Here is a 24,615-nt window from a genome sequence, read left to right as displayed (position 1 = left end):
AAGCCCATACTGTGGCCCTGGGGCCAGTTGTGTTGAGCCCCATTGTTTTTTATGTTTTTTTAATTGCATGTCCCTGTTTTGTGGTTTGTTTGTAGTCGTGGTCCATGTGCAGGTATGTGAATGTTGCAAAATAAATGTTGATGCTTATGACTTCTGGAGCTGTGTGTTGTCATCGAAGTGCTAACCATGTGCTCCAGATAACACAAGTACACTTATTACAGGTGAAACTAGACAGTTTATATACCTCTCCCTCTCTCTCCGTTCTTACGTAAGAAACATATTGAGTTGCCAGTCAGACAGTATGGTTAACAGCAGTGTTCAGCAACCGTGTTGACTGCCTCTGGTGTGAGGGGCCAACACACAGATGTGGGGAGAGGGAGAGAGAGAGGGAGAGAGAGAGATGAGGGCAGGTGTGCGGAGCGGAGTCAGAAATTATTTTTGTTTTTGATTTCACCCTGTGACTCACCAGCTGAATGAGAAGAAATTTTTGTTTCACAAATGTCCGTACGGGGGACAGGCATCGCCCAACGGCAGCGACTGTGGCAAACGTACAATTGAGGTACAAGGGCCACAAATGCCAAACACGTCCACTGCTGGGCACTCTTTAAAAGGTAACCCACGACCAACCAACCCCCGCCCCCATGTATACACACACACACACACACACACACACACGGAAAAGAGACAAAAAGGGCTCCATTGTGTTTTGGACCTTTTTGGATTTCATTTGGAAAAACCACTCAGGCTGAAAATTTTGTTTTTCTGATTTTCTTCCTCTCCCCTTCTGTTTCTGGATTAATGGGTCTCCCTCCCTCTGACTCCACAAAACAACAAGCAAGTTAGAGAAAGGGGACTTCACACACTCTTCCTCTCTCGTCCTCTGAAGTCAGTGAAATTAAGGACAGGGCTCTGTCATTGTGTCTACACAACGGGGCTCTTAAATCTCCCCTGGTTTCTTTTAGTATTATTATCATTTTATCAACGGTTTCCAATTGAACTATTTTCAAAGGCCTTTTCAGAAGTATATTTAGGTAATTTGTTGCGCTTGAACCCAACCTGCTCCCTGGCTCTGTGTCTGTGTGTGTGTGTGTGTGTGTGTGTGTGTATGTGAGTGTTGAATGGCAGCTATAAGCCTTGGACGAGGGTGGGGGGGGGGTCTGCTTTTCTCAGGGCCAGACTGTTATTTATCACTTTTCCTTTTCCTCTCTGTTTCTTCCCCTCTTTAGCTCCTCTCAGACAAGGAATCTGTAGCATTGCTGGGTTCATGTTTAATGTTTCAAGTTGATTTCTGGTCAAACATGACTGGGCCGTTACAGATCCAGGTGCAGCGTTGTGGGAGAACAGCTGTTATTTGGAAAATAATGTCATCGTGGAAGAAGAGCAATCACACCGGCTGCATCAGCGATGAAATAACGGACTTTTTGATGTTGACTGCTTTTCTTCACAGCATGATTTCTGAACATGTACAGCACTGAGGGAATGCTCTCCCTCACTACAGTAACCTCTCTAGTAGTTTTACAATGTCCCAGATACATTTTTATCTTGTTTTTTATTTTATTTTCCCTAGATGCTCTGCTGCCCTACTCTTTACACAGTCCAACAGCGCCAAGCCATTACAATTAGGCTAAGCTTCCTTATTCACACATGCTGTTGATATTTGGGTAAAGCAATTTGCTGGATTTTCATCCTATAATAACTTGGCATTAATTTAATTTGAAAAAGTGGTTTGTAATTGGAATATTTGCTTTGTGCCCTCACACTTTAAGGGACAAAAAGAAGCTGCATTAATTGATTTTTGGGGGCAGGGGAACTAACTAGAAACACAACATTAGGCTCTTTCCGACCAGAGGGATTTTTGCAGTTCCTAGAACACAACCTTCCTAGAACCCTTTTTTTCTCGTGTTCCGACTGGACCAATTTGGGGATTATTAAGTTCCTCTGACCGCAGGTCCCGTAACTCTTTCAGCTCTTTCTTTCCTACTTCAGGGCAGGTCTTTTCCCTTTTCTATATAGGAACAAACGGTACTTATTATGTTAAAATTTGCCTACGTATGCTAACTCAAAAGACAAACTTCACGCATTAAACCAGTTAATTGTTAATGTTAGTTCAACTTACCAGTTGTTTTGTTTGCCTGTGCTCTGCTATCTTATTTCGGAGTCAAATATAAGTTACATTTCCACTTATCGGCATAATAGCTGCTAAATGCCACGCAATGTTACCCAGCTAGTCATGAAAACAAAAACATTAAAGTTATGGGCCGTAAAATTAAGACAATAGGAAGCTAAATTATGCTGAAATGGTCCATAAAGCTGAATGGGGTGATCATTTTATCCATTGTTAATCTAAAACTATTAATTAGTACTGCTTTAAAATTACACTGGCCAGGAGAAGGTACGAGATGAATGCTTTATTAACCTTTAATTGGCTCAGTCATGGTATTTAAATTTGTTTCATTTAAATTTATTATTAGTAAGGTGTTTTATCAATTTGAAATGAGCATTTTCCTTATGTTTAATAAAATCAATCAAGCCTACATCGGAAATGTGTGACACCACTGGTGGCACATATACATACATATATAGGTATTCTAGCAACAAATTATAATTTTTGATGAAATGGATGAATCATTTGTCAGAAAATGGTGAAAGATGTGCATCACAATTTCCCAATGGCCATTGTTACCTATTTAAATGTCTTGTTTTGTCTCACCAACAGTCCAAGACCCAAATATATATATATATATATATATATATATATTATATATAGTTTAAATATTATAATTGAAGACTAAGAAAAGCAGCAACCACAGATTTGAGAAGGTGAAATCAGTGACCCTTTAAAAATTGTGCTTTTAAACATCCCACTTCCTATCTAACCAGAAGGGAGAAAGTCAGCCGTCATAAGATAAGATAACTTATCCACCATGGTGTCCATGGTGTCTGTCTTGATAATCAATTTTTTGAAAGAATAACAAAATAAATCTCACCTCATTGTCCATTTAGTTGCCGCTCTGGATTATATCACACAGTGTTTATCAGCAGAGTTTGCCCAATTGTCATGGAAATATAGACATTCAATTATTTTTTTAAAGAGAGAGTTTCAAAGAAGTTGCTGTTCCAACGTCAAAGATGGAATTTTAGAAAGTAGTATAAAGTAGCAATAGAGACAAAACCTCCCATAGTTTTATGCAGAGTGCACGCAAAAACTCAGATTTTAATTTCTTGTGTGTAAGTCATTGCATGTAAGTGCATTAATAAGACTGATAACCACATTTTGAAATGCTGCTATGAAGGATGTTTTTAGGCATTTGCTTTCTTCATTCACCTCAGAGAGGATCTACGGAGCAATGCTATATTGGAGGCAATTTCGTTGCGTTAATGAATGAGGAATTTCACATCTCTTTCTGTCTCTGCCTCTCGCTCGTCTTCTCTCTTGTCACACATCAAGCGCGACAGTGACTTCTGCCACGTGAGACCAACTTTAGTCACATGTTCCCCGCAATGGTCCCATATGTTTGTCAAAAAGTGTATGTTGTGTGCTTTTTCCGGCCCGATTTGTTCCCATGCCTTCTCTCCAATGAGCCCCGCTCTCCCCGGGGGTTGGAGCCGAAGCCTCACGCTATTTATACAGACCGAACAGCTGGGGCCCTCCCAGCCAAAGCAGTGAGGGATGGGTAGAGAAATTATCATGGAAACTTCAGGTTAAACCAAGCGTTGGAAATGTCTATCTGTTCCCTTTTCTTTACTCTATCGTCATCCTCTCTGTCGTTTGGCTTTCTTCCCGGGGTGTCCAGGTCAGGTTGTGTTCAGCTCAGGTCAGCTGGACTGCCAGACAGACAAACATCACTCATTAATTTCAATCTCTGTTATCGCTCTGGTCTTTTCTGTTTTTCTTCAATTTGCAACTGATATTTTTAACCCAATTTTCCCTCTCACACACACTTTCTTTCCCCTTGCTTCCAATTAAAGGGCTGGCTCTTTTGGACCGAACAAGAAAGGTTGATTTTTTTTTTTTTTTTTTCTCCCTCCAACAGCGCCTCAACACAGTTTGTTCTTTTGTTACATCAGACAAAGCCGACCTGCTGTTGCAAAACTGAGCTTTTTGTGTTTCTTCTGCTGTATGGCTCCTGGGGTTCTCGTCCTATTGTGAACCTCATCCCTGTGAAGCTCTGTCATCACTGCCTGTCCCTTTACTTATTTCATCCTGTCGTCACTTCACTTCTCTTGTCTTCTCTTCTCTCGACTGTTCTGCCCTCCAATCTCAGCTTTTCCTCACGTGTACTGCTCAGGAGTGAAGAAGATGGCAAGCCTATCAATGCTTGCTTTAGTTTAAGGCCCCTTTCACAGTCAGGCGTCCCATCACAGGCATGCTGAGCTAATAAGAAGGGAAGAGATATTAACCTAATTGCTGTAAGGGACAGATATATAGATCAATTAAGATGTAATCAGCCCAGACATGGCTGCCTCTGAGATTAGCCTTTCAGTGTAAAAGCAGGTTGGTCCATGGTTAGCAAAGCATAAGAAGTCATGCAGTGAGGCAGGCGGATTCACATAACGTTTGAAGATATTATATTTTGATTAACTTTGTTAGTTAAAGCCCAAATCACCGAGAGCACACAATTACAACAAGCTCCATATACCCCCTTGATGTGTTTGTATTTGTGATACGGATGGCCTGAGTAAACGTACTGTCAGAGTGGATCACAAGCTTCCACAAGACTGCATTATTATTCACTGAAGCTTATTTTTTGTAAGCAAATGTTAAGGACATGTCCTTGATGGTCACAATTTAAAAATGGAAAGGTTGCACAAGTGCTCTCCAATATATTCCCTTAATCAGGGTGAAGGCACTGGACTGCACCTCCAGATTCATGCATTCTCAAAGTTAGAAACTGAATAAACGTACAAACAGTAAAAGTACTGAATAAGATTTCAAGGGTTAGATTGTGTTTGCTTGGCCTTGGTTTGTAGTTTGCTCGTGTGTGTGTGTGGTGTGTGTGTGTGTGTGGTGTGTGTGTGTGTGTGTGTGTGTGGTGTGTGTGTGTGTGTGTGTGTGTGTGTGTGTGTGTGTGTGTGTGTGTGTGTGCTACCTCGGCTGGACATCTCCGATTTCGAAGGGAAGTAAGCAGAAATGTCTGTAGTAATATTCTACATAGTTGTGAATTTGGGTATGTTTTTCAAACGTAAAATAATGTTATTATATAACAAAACCACAGACATATCTCCAACAGTATGATAACGTTCAAATCACATGATTCAGTCAGTGGTTTTTGTGACATAAGAAATATTTTTAATGAGTACGTAGTACCACTAACAGTTGAGTAAGTCCTTCAATACTACTCAAGACATGTGTGTGTACACACTGCTATGAGAATGTGGTCATATGTGGCCCAGACCACCGCAAAAACTAGTCTGAGTGATTGGATCTCAATGTGCCCTTAATGCCTTCTGGGTGTGTTTACACCTGTACTTAGAGCTGTCCACTTGTAATCTGATCACTCAGATCAGATTTTTATACAGGCAAGAATGTGGCCAGAGTGTGCTCTGTAATAAATATAAAAGCCGTCTTCTGTTTACTTCTAAAAGCAAAAATGAATTTTACATCAGGGGACTTTTGTACTAGATGGAAGACAAAAAAACCACTCCTGACAGGTCTAACCCAGCGGACCCTGTCCCACTCATACCAATGAGCATCACCTCTTGGACTGTACTGAGCAACATAAAGTCAGCAGCTTCACACTGAAACAACATTGTGTACAATTATACAATTTTGTATCTCTTCTGAGAATATTAATTGTGTTTCATTGGCCTTTTAGATCACAAAACTGTCTACACTTCTAAAGAAAGGCCTGGGAGAGACATCTTTCATAAGTATTCAGTGATATTTGAATATATTTGTCAACAGAGATAAGAGTGCTTTGAAAAGGAGAGAGAAAAACATGAGAGAGATAAGTCAAAATATATATTTTTTTTTTCAGACTTGTCTTGATGTCTGAATTTACTTGCTGCACATTCTACTATGTGCATCCGATCCCAAAACAACTTTTGAAATAACACCTTAGAGAGGTGACTAGGAAGACACTTGACATTTTTTTTCACACCCCAATAGCTCCTCAACCCTGGAGTAGGACTAGAGGAGCCATTAATGTGTTTCCTAACCGGTCTTTTGTATTTGCAGTATAGGACACCTGAGGCCAAGTGCCAACAGAAAATAATTAATAGATCTGCTTGGTTTTACCTTTTATTTCTTCCAATTCCATGTGCGATATAAGAAGAATTAGTTTTTACTGATCACTTTCCCATGGCTGTAAAAGAGCTGTGTCAAATAACTGCTACTACAAGCTGAACATTTCCTACTGCTTCACATTAAAACTTCTCTGCCTACAAATTAGTGGAATGCTTTTTTTTTGGGAAGCAGCGGGAGGACATGCAATGTTTGCCATTGAGTTAACAGAATGTTATGCTGTGTAACTGTTTAAAACAACTTATACACTTGTACACAACAAGATATGGACAAACAGGAGTTGTCTACTATTTGGTCTGTGGATAGGTTTTAAATATCGTACACAATTCAAGCAGCAACAGCCACAGTAAGCAGCTATAGATGTAGAGTTGCAATCGACTGGTTCCTCCTGCATTTTGTGCAAACCGGCGGATATCCAACATGTTGTCATTCTAAACAACACTGTTTCCCTTACCAAACTGTCTTGTGGACAGCTGTGGACTTGCCATGCTCGACAAGGCAAAACCATTTGTGGCAATTCCACCATGCGCCATGCCAGCGCGATTTGGGTGGTCTATTGAAAAACTGTTTACATGGTTTGCTCCTGTAGTAAACCCCCACACTGTTCTCTGATTGTAATGTGTTTGCCTCTAACTAGAACAATATATTAAAAAAAACAAAAAAAAACTCTGTCAGCAAGGCTCAGTTTGCATGTTGTGGTTATTGATGGTAATGGAAATACACACTGGTACCCTGTTGAAGCCAAAATTAGTACTTTTGCCAACCTTTAACAATTCAAATAAAGTGACATAAAAAAGGACATGATAACAGCGTCCCCAAAAGCAGTTCCAACCCTGGTTGTTATTGAACGAACAGGGCAGTATGCATACATTTCTGTTCCTTCATCGCTAAATATGCCACCTCATCTGTCCTCATCCATCTGTTTGTTCAGCTAAAACTCCTACCGGCCTCCTGATTACAGCTTGATGTGCTCGAAATCATGCTGCAAGCACATTTCATTACCTGCTTGATTTAAACGTCTAGTTAAAGAGCCTAGTAGGGAAATGTGAGACCTGGACTGCATTCATTTTCAAATTACTGCATACACGTTCCGGTCTTCAGGGAGGATATTGGTTTGTCAGAGCTGGAGCTTAAAAGGGAAGTGGAAAAGGAAGCCTTATGTTGTTTTTTTTACTCTCCCTTTAAACGTTGTTTGTGTTATATGTAGTCAAGGAGTTTAAGATCAATGTCTGTGTTTGGCCTCGTTAACCTGTAATAGATGTTGTCATGTGCTTGGTAGTCGACAAGGAAAGCCTCGAGGAAGAGGGAGATTCATTCTGACCTTATCAATGTTCTGCCTCCTGATTGTTTTTCTACTCTTGTCCGTTGATGTTGGCTCGTCCTTGTTTACACATGAAAGCTACCAGCACCCACAGCGTTCTGGTCACATCGTTTTTGAAGTCTGAGGCTACATCTACACTACTCTGTTTTGGTTCCAAGAATGAATATCATCTACGTTTACTTCTGGTGTCCTCACTACTCCGGCGTTTCCGAGCCCCTAAAACGGAGACACCACTGACCCCGTTTTGGTATGAAAACTCCAGAATTGTGTTGTAGTCTAGACATGCGCAAACGGAGATTGGCACGAGCATGCCTAGTGTATGGGAATGTTCATGGGATATGCACATATGAAAATTGATCGGGCAACTATTAAGATGATCAATTCGTCGTTCAAGTGATTTTTTTTTTTTTTTTAAAGCAAAAAACACAATAATAAATAACATTATATTTGACTGTGTCATCTTGGAATCTGAGAAACTGTTTTGGACATTTTCCAGACCAAACGATTAAATGCTCAATTGAGAAAAAAGTTGTCCGATTAACAATCCTTAGTATGGAGTGGGGTCTGCAATAGATAACTGCGAAAAACACTGAACACTCCTGCCAATTGTCAGTTGTTATTACTTTCAGTGCAAAAAACAATAAAGAGATTTGGAAAATAAATAAATCATATAAACAATATTTACTAGTTGCAGCCCCAGCTTCATTGAACATTTTCTGTAACTTTTCAGAAACCAGCAATCCGATGCAGCAATATGATTGTCTTCCAAGAGAGAATGTATACAAATTGTGCAGCCCATATTTAATGCAGTTCTGTCTCAGTAACAACAGGCTTCTTTGAAAATGCATTGAACATCCACATTTTTATTTTCTCACGTTGGCTGTTCTGTTATTAAAGGACACATATCAAGAAACAAGTGAGGATTTTAACAAGTTGGTGTTATTATCAACAACAGCATCTGTCCTTCTTTAATTAGAGTTAAATAACCTAACGTAATAGGGCAATTAGTTAACAAAACAAGCCCTTCCCCCTCCACAAACAGCCAGCTGCAGCCACAACAAGCATTTATTTAAGGATCTGTCTGTCCACACCAAATTAATGCTGAGTTTTCACTGAATGCCCCCCACACTCTGTGTGTGTGTGTGTGGTGTGTGTGTGTGTGTGTGTGTGTGTGTGTGTGTGTGTGTGTGTGTGTGTGTGTGTGTGTGTGTGTGTGTGGTGTGTGTGTGTGGTGTGTGGTGTGTGTGTGTGTGTGTGTGTGTGTGTGTGTTGTCAGTCATTGCCAACAAAATGTGAGGATTCTCTCAACTAGCGGTGTGCCTGACATGCCTTGTTTTTTATTAGCAGGAACTATAGTTGTGAGTCACCGTACATGATTGGTGTTCTAAATCAGATTTCACGTGTCAACAGCACAACCAGTACACTACAGCACAGGGACCGCATTACCATTATTTATTTTACTTTGTCTGAAAAAGGAACGGGAAGCTTCACCTTGTGTTCACAACGACTGAACACTAAGTACTCATGTTTATTAGGGAGGGGAATCACCAGAGGCCTTACAATACAATATTATCGCAGTACTGATGTCACAATACGATATTATTGCCATTTTAAACATATTGCAATGTTCTGCGATATATTGCAATTTATAACCTTTTTTCCAACTTTTTTCCCAATTTTAAGTCTTTGTCAAAATTTGTTTCATCTAAAAAGATAAATGTCTGTTTGTTTGTCTCACTTCAATTTTGTTGCTGCAAAATGGGATGGTCAACCACATAACCTGACCAACACATATAATAATAGATTGATACTTGGCGTTTGTGTATCTTTTGTGATTTTGTGATTTTTTTTTTTCACAGCTAATTTGATTTTGACAGTTGTATTCCATAAGATTTTCATGTAGTTAATTGTCTGTAAGTTTCTATCCATCACAGAGTAAGTTAAAACAATGCTGATTGAGCATAGAACACACAGATGAAAGCTCTTGTTTTCGCTACTTTGCCAAGTAATACAATTTGGTGTCTGCGACGAATTTCCCGCCCTAAATTCAAATGCAGCACATAGTTAGTGGTGCATTTTACGTCACTCAGCAACGGCAAGGCTATCCCGTTAGCTGCGTTAGCACTGGTTACTGTGTGTAAGCCCGGTTAGGTAGCCACTGCTTCCCTGGCTCTATCATCTCCACGATTGTGTGTGTCCCCACACGGCTCTCATCTCCATGGATGTATTAGCTCTTAGCTCATCTTAGACTAAACTGCTGTCAGTGTGGACAATTTGAAAGCATCATGCTGACGTCATACAGGCGACAGTCGTTCATTTTTGCAAGGTATCTCTGGGGGATGAGGTCCCAGAGCCCCGCCTGCAATTACATCTTATTGTCAAAGCTGCCGCTATAAACAACCTAACTCAATCTTACGGACTACAACTTTAAAGGATTGTGACCAGGATATATAAACCAAGCAGGACATTTCACATTTTGCCCTCTATTGAATAAACTATGTAAAGATTACACTGTTTCTAAGTTACCTCAAACCTAGTTTATCATTTCTGTATTGAAATGTCTTGTTTCTTATCAGCAGACATATGCATTGATATCAATAAAAATAAGCTGATATGTTAGCCTGGCGTTAATGCACAAGTATAAACTTTACATAGCAAAAGCTATCTCGTCAAACCCCTGAGAGTATCTAAATACCTAAACTAAGTTAAACCCAAATACGTTTGTAACATGGTCATGTTGAATGTTCTAAGAGTTATTGGTTGCTGTAAAGAAGAAATGCAAAAGTAACTGAGAAAGTGCACTAGTACAGTACCTCTTAAACAATGACTTGCCTGTAATAAATGTGATGTGACGGTTTGTTGGGGACACTTGTTTTCTTTGCCCTCAGTACTCCTCTCAGCACACTGAAAATGGTGAGTGTATGGTAATGATTGTTTTATTGGATCCCCTGTGAGATTCTAATTCTCTGAATTGACATACAAATGAATAGCATCCTGTCTGTTGCTGCTCATCTTGTGTTAAACATAACTAGAAGGCCTCAACTCAAGCGGCAGCGCCCATTGTCCCCGTCTATCAAACACCCATTAGGCCGGGCGCCAGTTGCTTGTCAACTTTTGACATTACTCTTACCAAATCCAGTCAGTGATGTTTTTGTTGATCTCTCAATCATGGCCCTTTTGTAGATAGACTTTTACCTTTTTCTCTCAAACACTCACTTCCTCGCTTTCTCCTCGCTCTTTTTGTTGTGGGTAGCCATTAGCCATATGGTGGCAAACAGGCACAACAATGTGTGCAACAAAACGGAGACTCAGAAGGGAAGCGTTTGAATTTGGGAGGGTGTAACTCTGTGAACATGTCGCAAACGAGGAGAAAGAGGAGGGATTTGGCTCGGCTGGCCTCTCGGTGTGACGGCAGAGGTCGGTTGGGGGGGGGCATTGGCAATGTCAGGGTGTAGAGACGGACAAGGATTTGGAGTCCATTGCCGCTGAAATGTCTTGTTACTTATCAGCAGACATATGCATTGATATCGATTAAAAAATAAGCTAATTAGGCTGATATGTTAGCCTGGCGTTAATGGACAAGTATAAACTTTACATAGCAAAAGCTATCTCGTCAAACCCCTGAGAGTATCTAAATACCTAAACTAAGTTAAACCCAAATACGTTTGTAACATGGTCATGTTGAATGTTCTAAGAGTTATTGGTTGCTGTAAAGAAGAAATGCAAAAGTAACTGAGAAAGTGCACTAGTACAGTACCTCTTAAACAATGACTTGCCTGTAATAAATGTGATGTGACGGTTTGTTGGGGGCACTTGTTTTCTTTGCCCTCAGTACTCCTCTTAGCACACTGAAAATGGTGAGTGTATGGTAATGATTGTTTTATTGGATCCCCTGTGAGATTCTAATTCTCTGAATTGATATACAAATGAATAGCATCCTGTCTGTCGCTTCTCATCTTGTGTTAAACATAACTAGAAGGCCTCAACTCAAGCGGCAGCGGCCATTGTCCCCGTCTATCAAACACCCATTAGGCCGGGCGCCAGTTGCTTGTCAACTTTTGACATTACTCTTACCATATCCAGTCAGTGATGTTTTTGTTGATCTCTCAATCATGGCTCTTTTGTGGATGCACTTTTACCTTTGTCTCTCATACACTCACTTCCTCGCTTTCTCCTCGCTCTTTTTGTTGTGGGTAGCCATTAGCCATATGGTGGCAAACAGGCACAACAATGTGTGCAACAACACGGAGACTCAGAAGGGAAGCGCTTGAATTTGAAAGGGTGTAACTCTGTGAACATTTCGCAAACGAGGAGAAAGAGGAGGGATTTGGCTCGGCTGGCCTCTCGGTGTGACACGGCAGAGGTCGGTTGGGGGGGGGCATTGGCAATGTCAGGGTGTAGAGACGGACAAGGATTTGGAAGAGTCAAGTGCCGCTGAAAGGGAAGTTGTTGGTGGTCTGCAGAGTTGCAGCAGCTGCCTCTGAAAACAAACGGAAGAAATAAGAGAAACAGAGAGAGAGTGGGTGGGGGGGCAGGGGAGTCCAGTGGAAGGCATGCAGGCTCCTCACTTGTGGGTTCCTCACTTTTTTGTCTGCTCGCGTTAATCTGTTGGGAGAAAGTGTGAGGAAGAGAGAGAGCTTGGCTGAAGTGCAAGGTTGCTCCAGACCTCCCCCTACTTTACTCAGGCCATCTTAACTAGAAGTTCAACACCCCCCTGTCCCCTTTACCACAACCCCCACCATTGGTTAGCCTCTCTCCCGCTTACTTGCTCTGTATTCAGCCTAGGTGCTGGAGTGACAACGAGCCATTCATTGTGGAGGTAGAGGAAAAAGACTGTGGATCTCTCCTGTGTTTCTTCTTTTTTTTGGGGAGGTGGTGGGAGTTGGGAAAAGAGGGGAGGTGGACTATGGCAAAGGAGGGTAGGGGAGCACATATTCCTGAAATGGTGAAATACGACAGAAAAAAGGAGGTAGAAAGAGAAAGTAAAAGAGTGAGAGGAAAAAGGGTGGGAGGGGTGAGTAAAAAGTAAGAGCGCAAAGGAGGCAGGGAGGGATGGAGGGGAGGCAGAGCTGGAATCACAGAAGGAAGGGAGGGGGAGAGAGAGAGGGGAGAGAGAGTGGGCTACCATGCCGAATGAGCAAGAGAGGCGGAGAGGAAGCAGAGTTCCATCAGATGAAATGAGGTGAAAGTAATTCAGGCATTAATCAAGCCAGTGCAAAAGGGTGGGTGTACTGTGTTTTCTCCCCCCTCTTTCGCTGCGGAACTGAAAGGCAAGGTGTGAATGAAGGAGCCTACAGTGGCCAGCAGAGAAGCACCACTGGGTCACAGCGTCAAATCATGTCCGAGACTAACACCATTGCCGCTTCCACCACAGACCAGGTCAGTTTAAGCTGTGATATTGTTTTTTTTTCTGTTCTTGTATTTTTTTTTACTGGCATCATCAATGAAGCATGCTGATATTTCTTCTTCATTAGTTGTGCCTCACACTGGCTTAAGCAGCAGGAAACATCTTGTTAGAAGACTTTGAAACAAGACTTCTAGGAAAAAAACAAAACTGAATGTATCCCAAGTTCCGGTCAGATGTATATTATCTTTAGATCCTAATTCGGAAGTAGTTAGAGGAAGTTTCTAAGAGCAACCGAGTGAGTGTGTGTTTCTTGCACTATCAAAGCAATGATTGTTTTGCCCGGAGCTGCCTGGACAACGGTACAGGGTCCTGAAAGAATTGAATTCATCAAGACGAGCTATTGTCTATGCCGCCTTATTTTTCGGTGATCATTCAGGGGTTCCGTGACGACTCAATACCCCCCGCACCACGTGAGGAGGGGGACGCAGCTCTTTAAAAACCCGACCACGTGTGGCAGCCCTGAAAAGTTTTTATAAGTAATTGCAGTGGGAAGTCCGGGCAGTGCTGTGAGAGATGGGGTTGGTAAGGAAGTGGGCTGGTCCGCCGTGTGTTTGAAAGAGAGTGACAGAGTAGAAAAGCAAAAGTGTCCAGAAAAAGGCGAAAATTTATTTCCCCCCTCCTCCAGCCCTCCTCGCCCACAAGCCGCTTTAATTGCACACTTTGGCACAGCCACTCTTTGCCCAGCTCTCTTTTTGTAACTGTCGACTTACTTTGAAACACCTCGAAACAATTAAATGTGATCTGTTTAAGATAAGATTTACAGTTATTTTCATTGAGGCAGGTAAAGACAAAAATTGTGTGTGTGTGTGTGTGTGTGTGTGTCTTTGTCTGTGTGTTTGTGTGTATGTGCATCCGACCTTGCTGCCGGCTTATGTTGTTAGCCAAGTCCTTGTCTCCTGTTTCCGATTGCTACTGTCGAGGCTGAGTCAGCTTGCTATAGTTCTTTAGGCAAATACACACACGGATACACACACATAACACACACGCACACACATAACCATAGGCACAAAGGTTTTACATGCAAACACAACAGCTGCTCGAATTGCTAACACACAAAATTCGGGAATAGATTGTGGGTGGAAGGTTGAAGATATTTGGAGCTGGCGTGTGTGCGTGCGTGCGTGCGTGCGTGTGTGTGTGTGTGTGTGTGTGTGTGTGTGTGCAACCCATGCTTATCCGCTGATTCTGGTCCATTTAGATTTGTCAACACACACCACATTTCTCACAAAAGCTGTGATTGACAGGCCTGGGTGGACACTACATAATTACAAGCAGTGGATGCATGTGCATATTTGTCCATAATTCATGACTAGAGATTTATGGCTGTTCTTGCCAAAACCTACTACGGTTTTCTGGTGAACTTCACAAGATTGTCTGTTATTGTAAATCTTTTGAAAAAAGAAAATACATACCTTTTTATTAAATAAATAATTGAATAGCTTTCTTTGGTTAGAAAAACATCATGGAAGCCCTGCCATTGCAAAGGCATAACATATTAAAAAACGGCTCAAAATCTGTTTTTAAATCAGGTAATTAACTGATACAGAACCCAAAGTGTATTAATAATTATACAATCCTTAAAAGAAATTTTAGTGTATTTTGTTTAGAGAAGAACACATTTATGTTCTACCACAAAACATGGACTTGAATTTTGAAGCAGTCTGTTCTTTGAGTCTTTTTCAGTTTGCCGGGAATGAATGATTCTGTCAACTTCTAATGTCTTCATTATCACCTGAGGTTTTATTATTGGTAATTAACTACTTGAAATATAAATTGCTTTGCACTAGGCACGGGCATTTCAAGCAAAAGCACTATTTGATTTTCACTGAGAACTATGCAGCCATTCTTTAAAGAACCTCCCTTGCAACACACGCACTGAGTTGTTCGTTCCCTCCACCTCACCGCTCACTCCAAAAACAATTTAGTCAACATTTATTGAGTGATTATTTGAAGATGATGTTGTGCTAGTGAAGTACTTTTCTACTTTCTACTAAATTTGTTCTAAAGATGCATCTCAGCAGGATTTGAAAACCTATTTAAAAACATTTATTGATCTCAGTCACTATAGGAAAAACAAAAAACTGCTAAAACTGTCATTTTCACAGACATGAAGGGACATACCATAACTAGGACTAATCTTAAAAGCTAAACCTGTAAAATGAAGTCAACTGTTTTTTTCCAACACATGGTCTTTAATTACTGCTGCATTGTAAGTTGAAATTGATGATCAATTTTGGCACTTTTTTTTATTAATTAAGAACAAGAATTTTTTTTTAGTTGAGTTTTTTCTTTGGTCATGGAACTTCCCAATAATAATAGTTATACTACTAAAAATCAATATCACTATGTAATCGTAACACATTTAAAAAATCATGTTTGTTACTTAACTCACTTTGCAAATGTGGGTGCCCAGCATACTAGCTGCCATTTGTGCCGCACCTTCCATTTCACCCAAAGATTTCTCTATCTCTGTCACTATCCACCAATACTTTTCTTACTCTAAAATCTTAATATCCTGTCTCAAAAGTTGTTTTTGTGAATGTTATAGAAATTAAATTAAAAAATGGCCAGCCTTAATCTACGCCTTGTTTCTTCATTTCCTCTGTCATTACATGGGTCAGATCCTTTTAGTAGTCTGAGGTCATGTGTGCATTCAAGGCATGCATGACTAATAATTGGAGTAATAAGGAGTTCAGATGGATTTGCTAATTGCTTAGTGAGTGCTGGTGATTGTCTTTGACATCAATATACTGAAAGTAAAGATCAGATCAGATACCATTTCCATATCCAGACAACAGCAAGTCATTGCTTTGACTTCTTGTTCACCGGCAAGGACCACAACAATATGTAATTTAAAGATTTAATGAATGCTTGATTATATTAAATGTTGACGGCATAGGAATGGATTTGGATGGTGGGTGAGATTGAAAAGAGATGTCGTCCGGTTGGTTGGTCCGGGAGGATGTACTGGAGACCGGGTGGAGTGAGACTCTGTGGGGGTTCTGTCTCAATTGCTTTCACCCGAGCAAATTTCAAACCCCTCTGGATGTTACCTAGAATGAGAAATGAGAGAAGAATGCACTGGACTGAGTAGGAAGGGAAGAGGATAGGAGGGATGAGGATGAATGGATGAAGGGATGAGGGTTGGAGGAAAGAGGAGGATGAAGGGATGAGGTAGGCAAGAAGTTGAAATACCAAATGGGAAGGGAGGGTGGGAAGAGAATGTGAAGACAAACCGCACTGAGTGGGTTGGCTTAAAATATAAAGGCTGGTCAGTGAGTAGAGGTGTGGTTGAGGCGTGGACCTGCTCCCAAACCGAAGTTAATTCATTACCTTCAATAGTTTTGGTAAATTCCGGTTTTTCATTATTTATTTATTTTATAGTATTTCAAGTGGTTTTCATGGTAACTGCACATTTAAATGCATTCTTCATACACTGTGAGACAATTAAGTTTGACAATAATTAAACTTATACTTGTCTTATTTTTTTTTTTTGTGATACTACTAGTCTGAAATGGTCATAAATCCCAGAAAACAAAAGTTTTTAACGAACTGACCCATATGCTATTTGCTTTGTATTTAAGCAGATTTTCTGAATCATAGGGTGCCTTGCCAAAAAGATAATGAGGCCTGTTGTGTAGAAAAGCACAATTTTCTGCTGTAGAGGCATTCATCCACAGCGCTGTTGCACTCCAACACCTACCTTTTCTGTTTATGCCTTTTACCTAGACATATTTAGCAGTCTGCCCTGCAGGCTGTCACGGTTTCGGTGTATGTTTAGAAGGGTGATGATGATGATTGAAATAACCCCTGGTAGTTTAAATATATTTTTTATCAGGAAATGGAATTGAAATAGAAATGTAGAAATGATTGTGAAACATCTAAGAATCCATACAAATGTTATGGTTGCTGCTAATGCACATTACATCTAGCGTAGGAAGCCAGCAGGGGCTCAACACACACACACACACACACACACACACACACACACACACACTCTGCCCATCTAGTGGCAGGTGTTGCAGTTTATGGAGCGGAAGTGCAAAGTATGTGTTTACTCACTGCACCAAGGCTTAGCCAGCGAGGGAACAGACACGTGGAAAAGAGAGGCAGGAATTAATATAGAGAGTGTATTTTTGTGCGTTTGTGTATGTGTGTGCCCCTTGCCCATCTCCCTGTGGGGGCTCTAACCTTCGGTCTCCCTCTGACTTCACTAAGTTAGGCTTCCGGGCTCACAGCTGTCTTGCAGAGGCACCCAGTCATACAACACAACACACAGCAAACTAATTATACATGCTTGATTGGGGGGACAGATAGTTACAAGCTTGATGGATAATAGCTGGCTGGAGAGGTGAATGAATAGCTGATTAGCTGACTGGCTTGCGGAGAGGAGAGTTGGATATCCGATGGGAGGACCGGAGAAGGACTGGAGGTCAGATGTTACTTACCACCCATGTGCAGATATGGATGCGAATATGCAAGTCAAAAAGTTTGATGGGCTAAAAGCTGAAGGAGCTATTTGACATTAGAGTTGTGAAGTTGGAGGAGCTACTCATTCATGTTAGAACATAGAAATCCTCCTGGATGATTAAATGATGCTATAGGTTTATATTATGGTGATTAGTTTGAATCATTTAACCTTTGTTTTTAAGAAATTGTGTTTTGTTAGTCCGTTTGATATGGTAGAATGCTACAAAATACTACAAAACCTGTGGGCCTTAAACACAGGTGCCATAGAGAGGAACCCTTTCAGAAGTACAAATCGGGGCCATAGTAAATTCAGAAGTCTTTGTTGCTGCAATTGGGAACAAAACACTCTTAGTTTCCAAATCAATCAAAAATTGAGTTAGAAAATTAATCAATTGAAGCTCCTAAATGAAAAGCTAAAAAATTGGGGAGACACACGTATTGACTTTCTTATTGAAAGTTAGATAAACATTTCAATGCCACTCTCATATCTGTCTGTTCAATATAAGTCTTTAGCTTAGCTTATCATAAAGACTGCAAACAGGGGGAAACGGCTTGTCAAATCAGGCAACCAGCAACTCAAAAGCTCACTAACTGATGATGATAACTGAATGTTATTGTTTTGTTTTTTTAAACCCGTTTATATGCCGGGCTAACACGCTGCTGGTAAGAAAACAAAAAAGCGTATTGCACTCAACTTAACTCGTCAATCTATTCCTTTCGGCAATTAAGTTCATCTACTTCTTTGACTTTTTATCAAAGAACATTTGAGGTTGGGATGTTCAGTCTGGACTTCATCTGTTGTGGAGCAACTAGCAATTTTAAAGGAGGAACAGAGAACTGCGATCAAAGCATTTTTTGATCGGAAAGATGTTTTTTCCGTCCTTCCTAAGGGATTCGGCAAAAGTTCAACATAAGTCACATACTCCGTTTCTCTGATTGGTTGAAGGTCTATCCAATTGAGTGCAGAGGCATTTTCTTTCCTGGTTCGGTTAAAACACCCCCCATAATCCCAGCCCAATAGAACCTGATTATGACATCAGGCTAACTCCAACTGCCAGTTCACTAAGATTGTCTACGCAGAAAATGATCAGGATGTTTTACTTTTACTAACACTGGACGCTCAAAATAACTCGACCCACTCTACTAGTTTTTGTGAATGGAAGTTTTTTAGGACTTTGATTTTGAAAATGAAATCCCCTTCTTTGGAGATGGTCTGAAAATGTAGTGTTGGGAAAACTTTAAATTGTATTTTGGTGATAACAATTTTTGAATTAAATAAATAAAAAAGAAGCTAAATACCTGAAGAGAAATAAGAAACGGTGGAGTCATCTCTCTCAGAATGTGTTTCTCACCAGGGGAGTGCTAAAAGTAACAGGATTTCAGACAACTGCTATGCTGAAGGCAAGAAGGCAAGGCGAGGCAGTCGGGGGTTAAAGGAGTCAGACTTTGAGGTGAGGTTCAACCCTGAGGATTTTGTGTTAGGTCTTATTGCAACAAAATGCTGTCTATCAGGGCACAGGGGGAATTCTTTACATTTTGTCTTGTCCTTGTTTTTTTCTGGCATGAAGGTTTACATATAGGGTACATATCGCAGTCAAAACAAATTATACAACATGACAAAATATAGGTTAGTCATACATTATCCCATGCCCCTTTTCACTACAGGGAAGCAGCTCCAACTGCTCATGCATTGTCACTCTAAAATTTCAAGAATATTCTTTGATTTATTCTTATCAACAGTTACTGGGTTAACATGCGTCATTTTAGAAAGAGGTCATCATTTTTTATATATATATATATAGTGTGTGTGTGTGTATATGGAAAGAGGGGGGGAAAAATAAAGGTCTCACACCTACATAAACTAAGGGTTGTGAGTAACATATATATGGGTAGGTGACACAGTGGTTAGTAGCCCAGCTAGAATTTCACTCCTCTGGCAAAAAAACATATAGAAGAATGTTAGGGTCACGGCAAAGGTGAACTGGCTGAATCCTCCACGGACACAGGGCAGCATTTTCCAAGGCTTTGGCTATAGTTTTTGAAGTGAATATACAGTAGGTAAGATTCCAATATGTATGAGCAGGCTTGTGCCGTCCTGGCTTTAGGCCAAAAACAAAACAAAACTGTACAACTGCATACTAATAAGACATACACAGAAAGAAAGAAACCAACAGCTATGATAGATGTTTACTTCTGAAAAACCCATATGGGTTCCCAAAGAGCAGTTGAGGTGAGATTTGCCTTCATGCCAGACATTTGCACCAAGATAATCAAAGTGCTGAATAGTAATATGCTGCTTTTCCGGCTTGACTCTATTTGACTTGCTCTTTTCTGGTTTTTGCTTAGCAAAAGTTGTGGATAGTTCCTGTTGCATGTAGCTTTTTAAGCGTTAAAACACTGCAGATTGTCACTAGTGTGACACAGGATATACTGCACACACCCGTCATTTTTAAATAGCCAAGCTACGGGTGGATAGCAACCGTAGTTTTTTGTTTGCAATTCAAACAAAAACCTGATTTTTAATAAATGTCAGCAAAATTACCGTACACTACGCAATACACTATGCCGTACAATTGACAAAGTGCAGACTTGTCTCTGTTGAAGATGAAATCTTGGCAGTTTCACGCATCGTCGCTATGGCAATCAGTCAACACTGAAGGGATCTCTGCAGTTAAAAACGTACAGCAAAAAGTACTGATACCAAAAACGTCGAGCAGAGCCTTACCATGCAGTAGAAACAGGTGGTTGGGCCCTTGACTTTTGGCTGTACCAGAGTAAAGTGGTTACCCATTTATTCCAGTTCCTGGAACTCTTCATTACAAACCGGAACTAACTGGACCATTGTGGTGAGTTCAGATCCGCCCACCGTGTGAAGTGGCTGGAAGCCAATCCAGGCCAGTGATGTGCTAAAGTGCAGGGCGGGCACTGTGGGATATTAGAATAGAAGGTCATTGTCACCCTACCTACCTTATTGATATGGACTGACTGTGCAGGTTGTTCTTGTCTATTTCAACTACGTGTCATTTAAGTGATAGTTCCGGTTCCCTTGGATAGGGGTGTGCATAAAAGTGTATTCAAGCTCTACAGATTCAAAATTGAGTCATAGAATTCCAAAAATCGATTCATAATTTAGTTTTTTGTTTTCTAATGCCGCGGATACTATCACATGGGAAGAGTAACTACATTTAAATCATTTACATCATCTTGAGCCTGAAAATCAACATTGAATCGTGACATTTTCTGAATTGTGCACCCCTACCACCGGATGTCCCTCAACTTCTGCTTTCTTTGTTTTGGCATTCTAAACTCCGGTTGATTCGGGAAACATCCTCCAAGCTAGACAGGACAATCAAATTATATTTCGGGGTCCAAGCCCAAGGCTATAGGAACACAGCAGCAGGCTGTGGAACCCTATTGTTTTTCTAGAGATTACCATTCTAAAAAATTCTAAAATCCTGCTACAGCCTAAACTGTACATTTGGGGGGAAGGCGCCATTTTTAAGACTGGTCCAGAACCCTGTAAGGACCTCAGGCGCAACAATTGACCCACTTCCACCACTAGGTCGCATTATAGAAGAAACAAGCGTGTTTGGCCCTATAACCTTCAAACCTTACATTGCAAAAAACACCTCCACATATCCACGTGGACCTGGATTCAGCTGACTCTCCTAATATAGGCCACATGCATTTTCGCCATGACTTTTATGTGTGAAAAATCGTGATTTATCAAGAACCTACTTTGTTGAACTCCTTCTAGACAGTGTGACCAATCTGCATGAAACTTGGTACATTTATCTCCAGACCGACCTGGCAAAAGGTTATCAAAAGATTTTTTATAGGATAAAAATGTTGCATATTATGCATGAAGAAATTTGTGTAGCTAACTATGAAAACACCAACATTGCCATATCTCGACCAAAATTAATGCTATCAACATGAAACTTTAGATCCTTGTTTGCCATGACCTTCTTAATGAACGTTTTACAAAGATTGACCACTAGGTGGCGCTAGAAGTACAAAAAGTTTATATCTCATGAACGGCGCGTCTGATTTTTACAAAATTTGAAGGGTACCATGTAGGGCCACTCCTGAGGCCACCCCTACAGTGGGGTACTAACTGTTCAAATTGGGTGTGGTATATGGGACCCACGTTTGGATTCACCACTTACACTAAAATAAATAACTTTAAATTTACACGGTAGATTTACAATGGACCCCTAGGGGTGCTTTAATGTCGTCAAACTTGTTTTTGCCTATAACTCCCATACTATTCATTGCACATTAGAATTCCTTAAGGCGGTGACACACTAAACCGATAATCGGCCATTGGACGGTCTGGCGAGGTCAGTGACTCGAGTCTGTTCGGTGTGCTCCATGACGTCTTCCATCGGAGGGGCCGTCCTCCTTCATTTTGGCCGACCCGACATGCTCAGTTGGAAGGCCGGCACTGCCGGCAGTTGGACGCAAGTGACCAACCTGATTGGTAGAGTGCTAAACCAGAAATGAGGAGCGGGATGAGCATGACAAGAGTCTCTCAAATATCTGATGACAATCTTTTAAACTTACCTTTGTCGATCGGAAATGAAGACCGATTCAGAAACTGCATGGCCTATTTCTCGCTTAGAATTTCGGTTTTGGTGAACTGTTTTAGTAAAATATGAGATTGTATTCTGAACAAGCCGCCATGACAGTCTGGCTTTGATTTTCCAGAGAAGCCAGACCCATGTGACGTTTGGGCGACAATACAGACTAGCGCCACCTGCTGTTATGGAGACATGACAGTCCAATCGCGTTTTCTGTTGAGGGTCGGCTGTCTGGGTGGTGTGTCAGGAGCTTTACTTCGACGTGTAACTTGAATCAAGCTGATTTGGTAAGGATCGGCCATTAGGTAGCGCTATAGTCAACGTATAATAGTTTGGGCGTTTTTACCCCTTCTGAGGTTGAGCGCGTTGTGTACGACGCCAATCGGCACTTTCCATTCTTAACTTCTTAACTTTATAATTATAACTAGTGGAAACATTCTGTCTTTTCGAGCTAAAAGCTAGCAGTCGCCCCATTCTGCTGATTTGTTGTCTTTTTAGCCCTTACAGAAAGTTTTGTATCCAGTCTTTGTGCATTTAAGCCGTACTGTTACATGCCAGATTGATACACTGTATGTAAGAAATGCAAATAGTTTGTCCTTTTATATGAATTATAATGTTCAATATGTTTATTTTTGCACTGGATGACTCCAAATATATAGAACTGTTTTAGACAACACAAATGCTTGTGTGACATTGCTGTGTTTGTGATATCAACATATACAGTATCTGTGAGATTCATGTTCCGTTTTATTTACTTATTTGTCTTTTTGGTCCTATAACCATTTTAACATTCATGTGATCTCACTGCAGCACAGCTATTGTAATAGCCCAGATTTTCCTTTAAAAATAAATCATGTTCATAGATTGACTATGAACAACAGGCTTGATGTTTCACAAGCTTTTATAGAAAATAAAACTAGACTGACCCGAGGTTGTCGAAAATCCTTATATATTATTTCCTATATAATATTTCCTGACATTTTCCTTCCCACCGTTACGCTTTGGGTTCCACTTTCACGAGCTCCCTGGTTTGCCTGGGGTGACTCACATCGGTACGACTGGCGCGATGAGGCTCAGACCCCATCATAACTGCTTGCAGTTCTAGTTTCTCTTGCATTTTATCTTTTTTTTTACACTCAACAGCCATTGTAATTCCAGAGCTTGCCTCCCCACGTGCACATGTTCCACGAAAACAAATTCCTTCCGGAGGCTATTTTGCAGAGGTACTGTTGCTGTATGCGGAGCTTAGCGCCGCCCAAGACAATTGTGATTGGTTTAAAGAAATGCAAATAAACACAGAGCACGTTTTTCTTCCATCCAGGAATGTTGTGTGGAAGGGCCAGACCTTCCTCTGCAGCGCTGTGGAGGAAGATCTGGCAATAGGAGAGTTGTGCGGTGTCTACCTCATTATTTTTGACTTAGTTAATTTAGTTTTAAAAATTTAGAAAGTTAGACCTAGGTTTCAAATCTGCATATGACAAAAAAGCATGGAAAAAGTCCTTTCTTAAAACCTCATTCTCTCCTTTTGAAATTCTAAAAATAGCTTATGAAATATAAAAAACTACATTTCCAAGATTATAAATATTTATGAAAATGGTTCATTTTGTGCACTTAACACATTTGATTGTTTGAGGAAATTAATTTAAAGCATTCGGAAAAGAGAAACAGTAAATGTTTTCTACTAACTGGTTGACTAACTGACCCACTCTTCGTTGTTAAAATGCCCATTTTCATTTGTCTGATTTTAAATATTGCTATTGTGTTAAGCCTGTTTGTTGGATGTCAGATAGTGTGGGAGACTACTTCTTTACCAAGTTAGGCATATTCACTGACGTTGCCCACATTCTAATGGGTAGTCTTTACGTTTTATTTCAGGCTTCTGATTGGACTTCTGGTGTTATATAGCCGCCGGTTGGCTAGCTTGACATGCACTGAGACAGGATTTTGTTGTTGTTGAACAAATAAAGAAAGAAAGAAAAAAAAAAAGAATAATTGTGGAATAGGCTTAGTTGTTCCATGATATAAAATATTTTTTAATCTTCTACATTGGCTTTGCTCTTACCCTGCAGCCGATTAACATTTGATTTAACATTCTGCATTACAGGTGCTTATGAGTGAAATGATGTCAATACATGATTGGATTTTGTTGAATATATGTCTTTATTCATTTATTCGGCTTTTTTAATTTTTTATTTGGTTGTATGGAATTAGATGTGCAGTCCAATATGTGGGTTCATATTGCTAGTCACATTTATGACACAATTTTGGTGTTACTTTTTTAGTTTAGTTTTGGCTGAAAGTTGGTTTCCTCTCAGTGCTGGAAACTAGTTCTAGTTAGTTTTTACCTATGTTGTCTGAAGACACAATACCACTACAAAAACCACTACACGCATATCCTGGCTTTGATCATATTTGGGAGGTGATGTTTACATCACAATGGAACCTGGTTATTAGGGCTGGTGCAACATGGCAAAAAACAAATATCCCGATACTTTTGACCAAATACCTTGATCTTGATATTGTGATGAAATTGTAGGATTGACAATTGGTGCTTTAACAAAATATTATTTACACAATTAGATTTTTGATA

At 40.4% G+C, this 24,615-nt stretch overlaps 1 protein-coding gene and 1 long non-coding RNA gene across 4 annotated transcripts in view; one reads left to right on the top strand and one right to left on the bottom strand.

Annotated features, from left to right (window-relative positions):
- The window catches only part of slc6a9 (solute carrier family 6 member 9), a 73,172-nt gene that overhangs the window by 14,790 nt on the left and 33,767 nt on the right, over positions 1–24,615 (top strand). Inside the window, exon 1 of one of the 3 annotated variants that reach the window (XM_032532213.1) lies at positions 12,679–12,944. The exons of the other annotated variants lie outside the window; for them this stretch is intronic. Coding sequence (XP_032388104.1) covers positions 12,903–12,944 — 42 coding nt within the window. The 5' untranslated portion in view covers positions 12,679–12,902. Of the gene's footprint in view, positions 1–12,678; positions 12,945–24,615 lie in introns of those variants that run through there. 3 annotated transcript variants of the gene reach the window in all.
- Positions 7,107–22,733, bottom strand: LOC116699559 (uncharacterized). The gene is made up of 4 exons (XR_004334454.1): positions 22,594–22,733; positions 10,761–10,766; positions 7,189–7,192; positions 7,107–7,117 (listed from the first exon to the last, which is right to left on the bottom strand). It is a non-coding gene; the product is annotated as an uncharacterized LOC116699559 (long non-coding RNA).

Source organism: Etheostoma spectabile, chromosome 12, assembly GCF_008692095.1.
Source record: "Etheostoma spectabile isolate EspeVRDwgs_2016 chromosome 12, UIUC_Espe_1.0, whole genome shotgun sequence".
NCBI lineage: Eukaryota > Metazoa > Chordata > Actinopteri > Perciformes > Percidae > Etheostoma > Etheostoma spectabile.
Note: the sequence above shows the minus strand (reverse complement) of the source record. Positions and strands in the feature narration are given on the sequence as shown.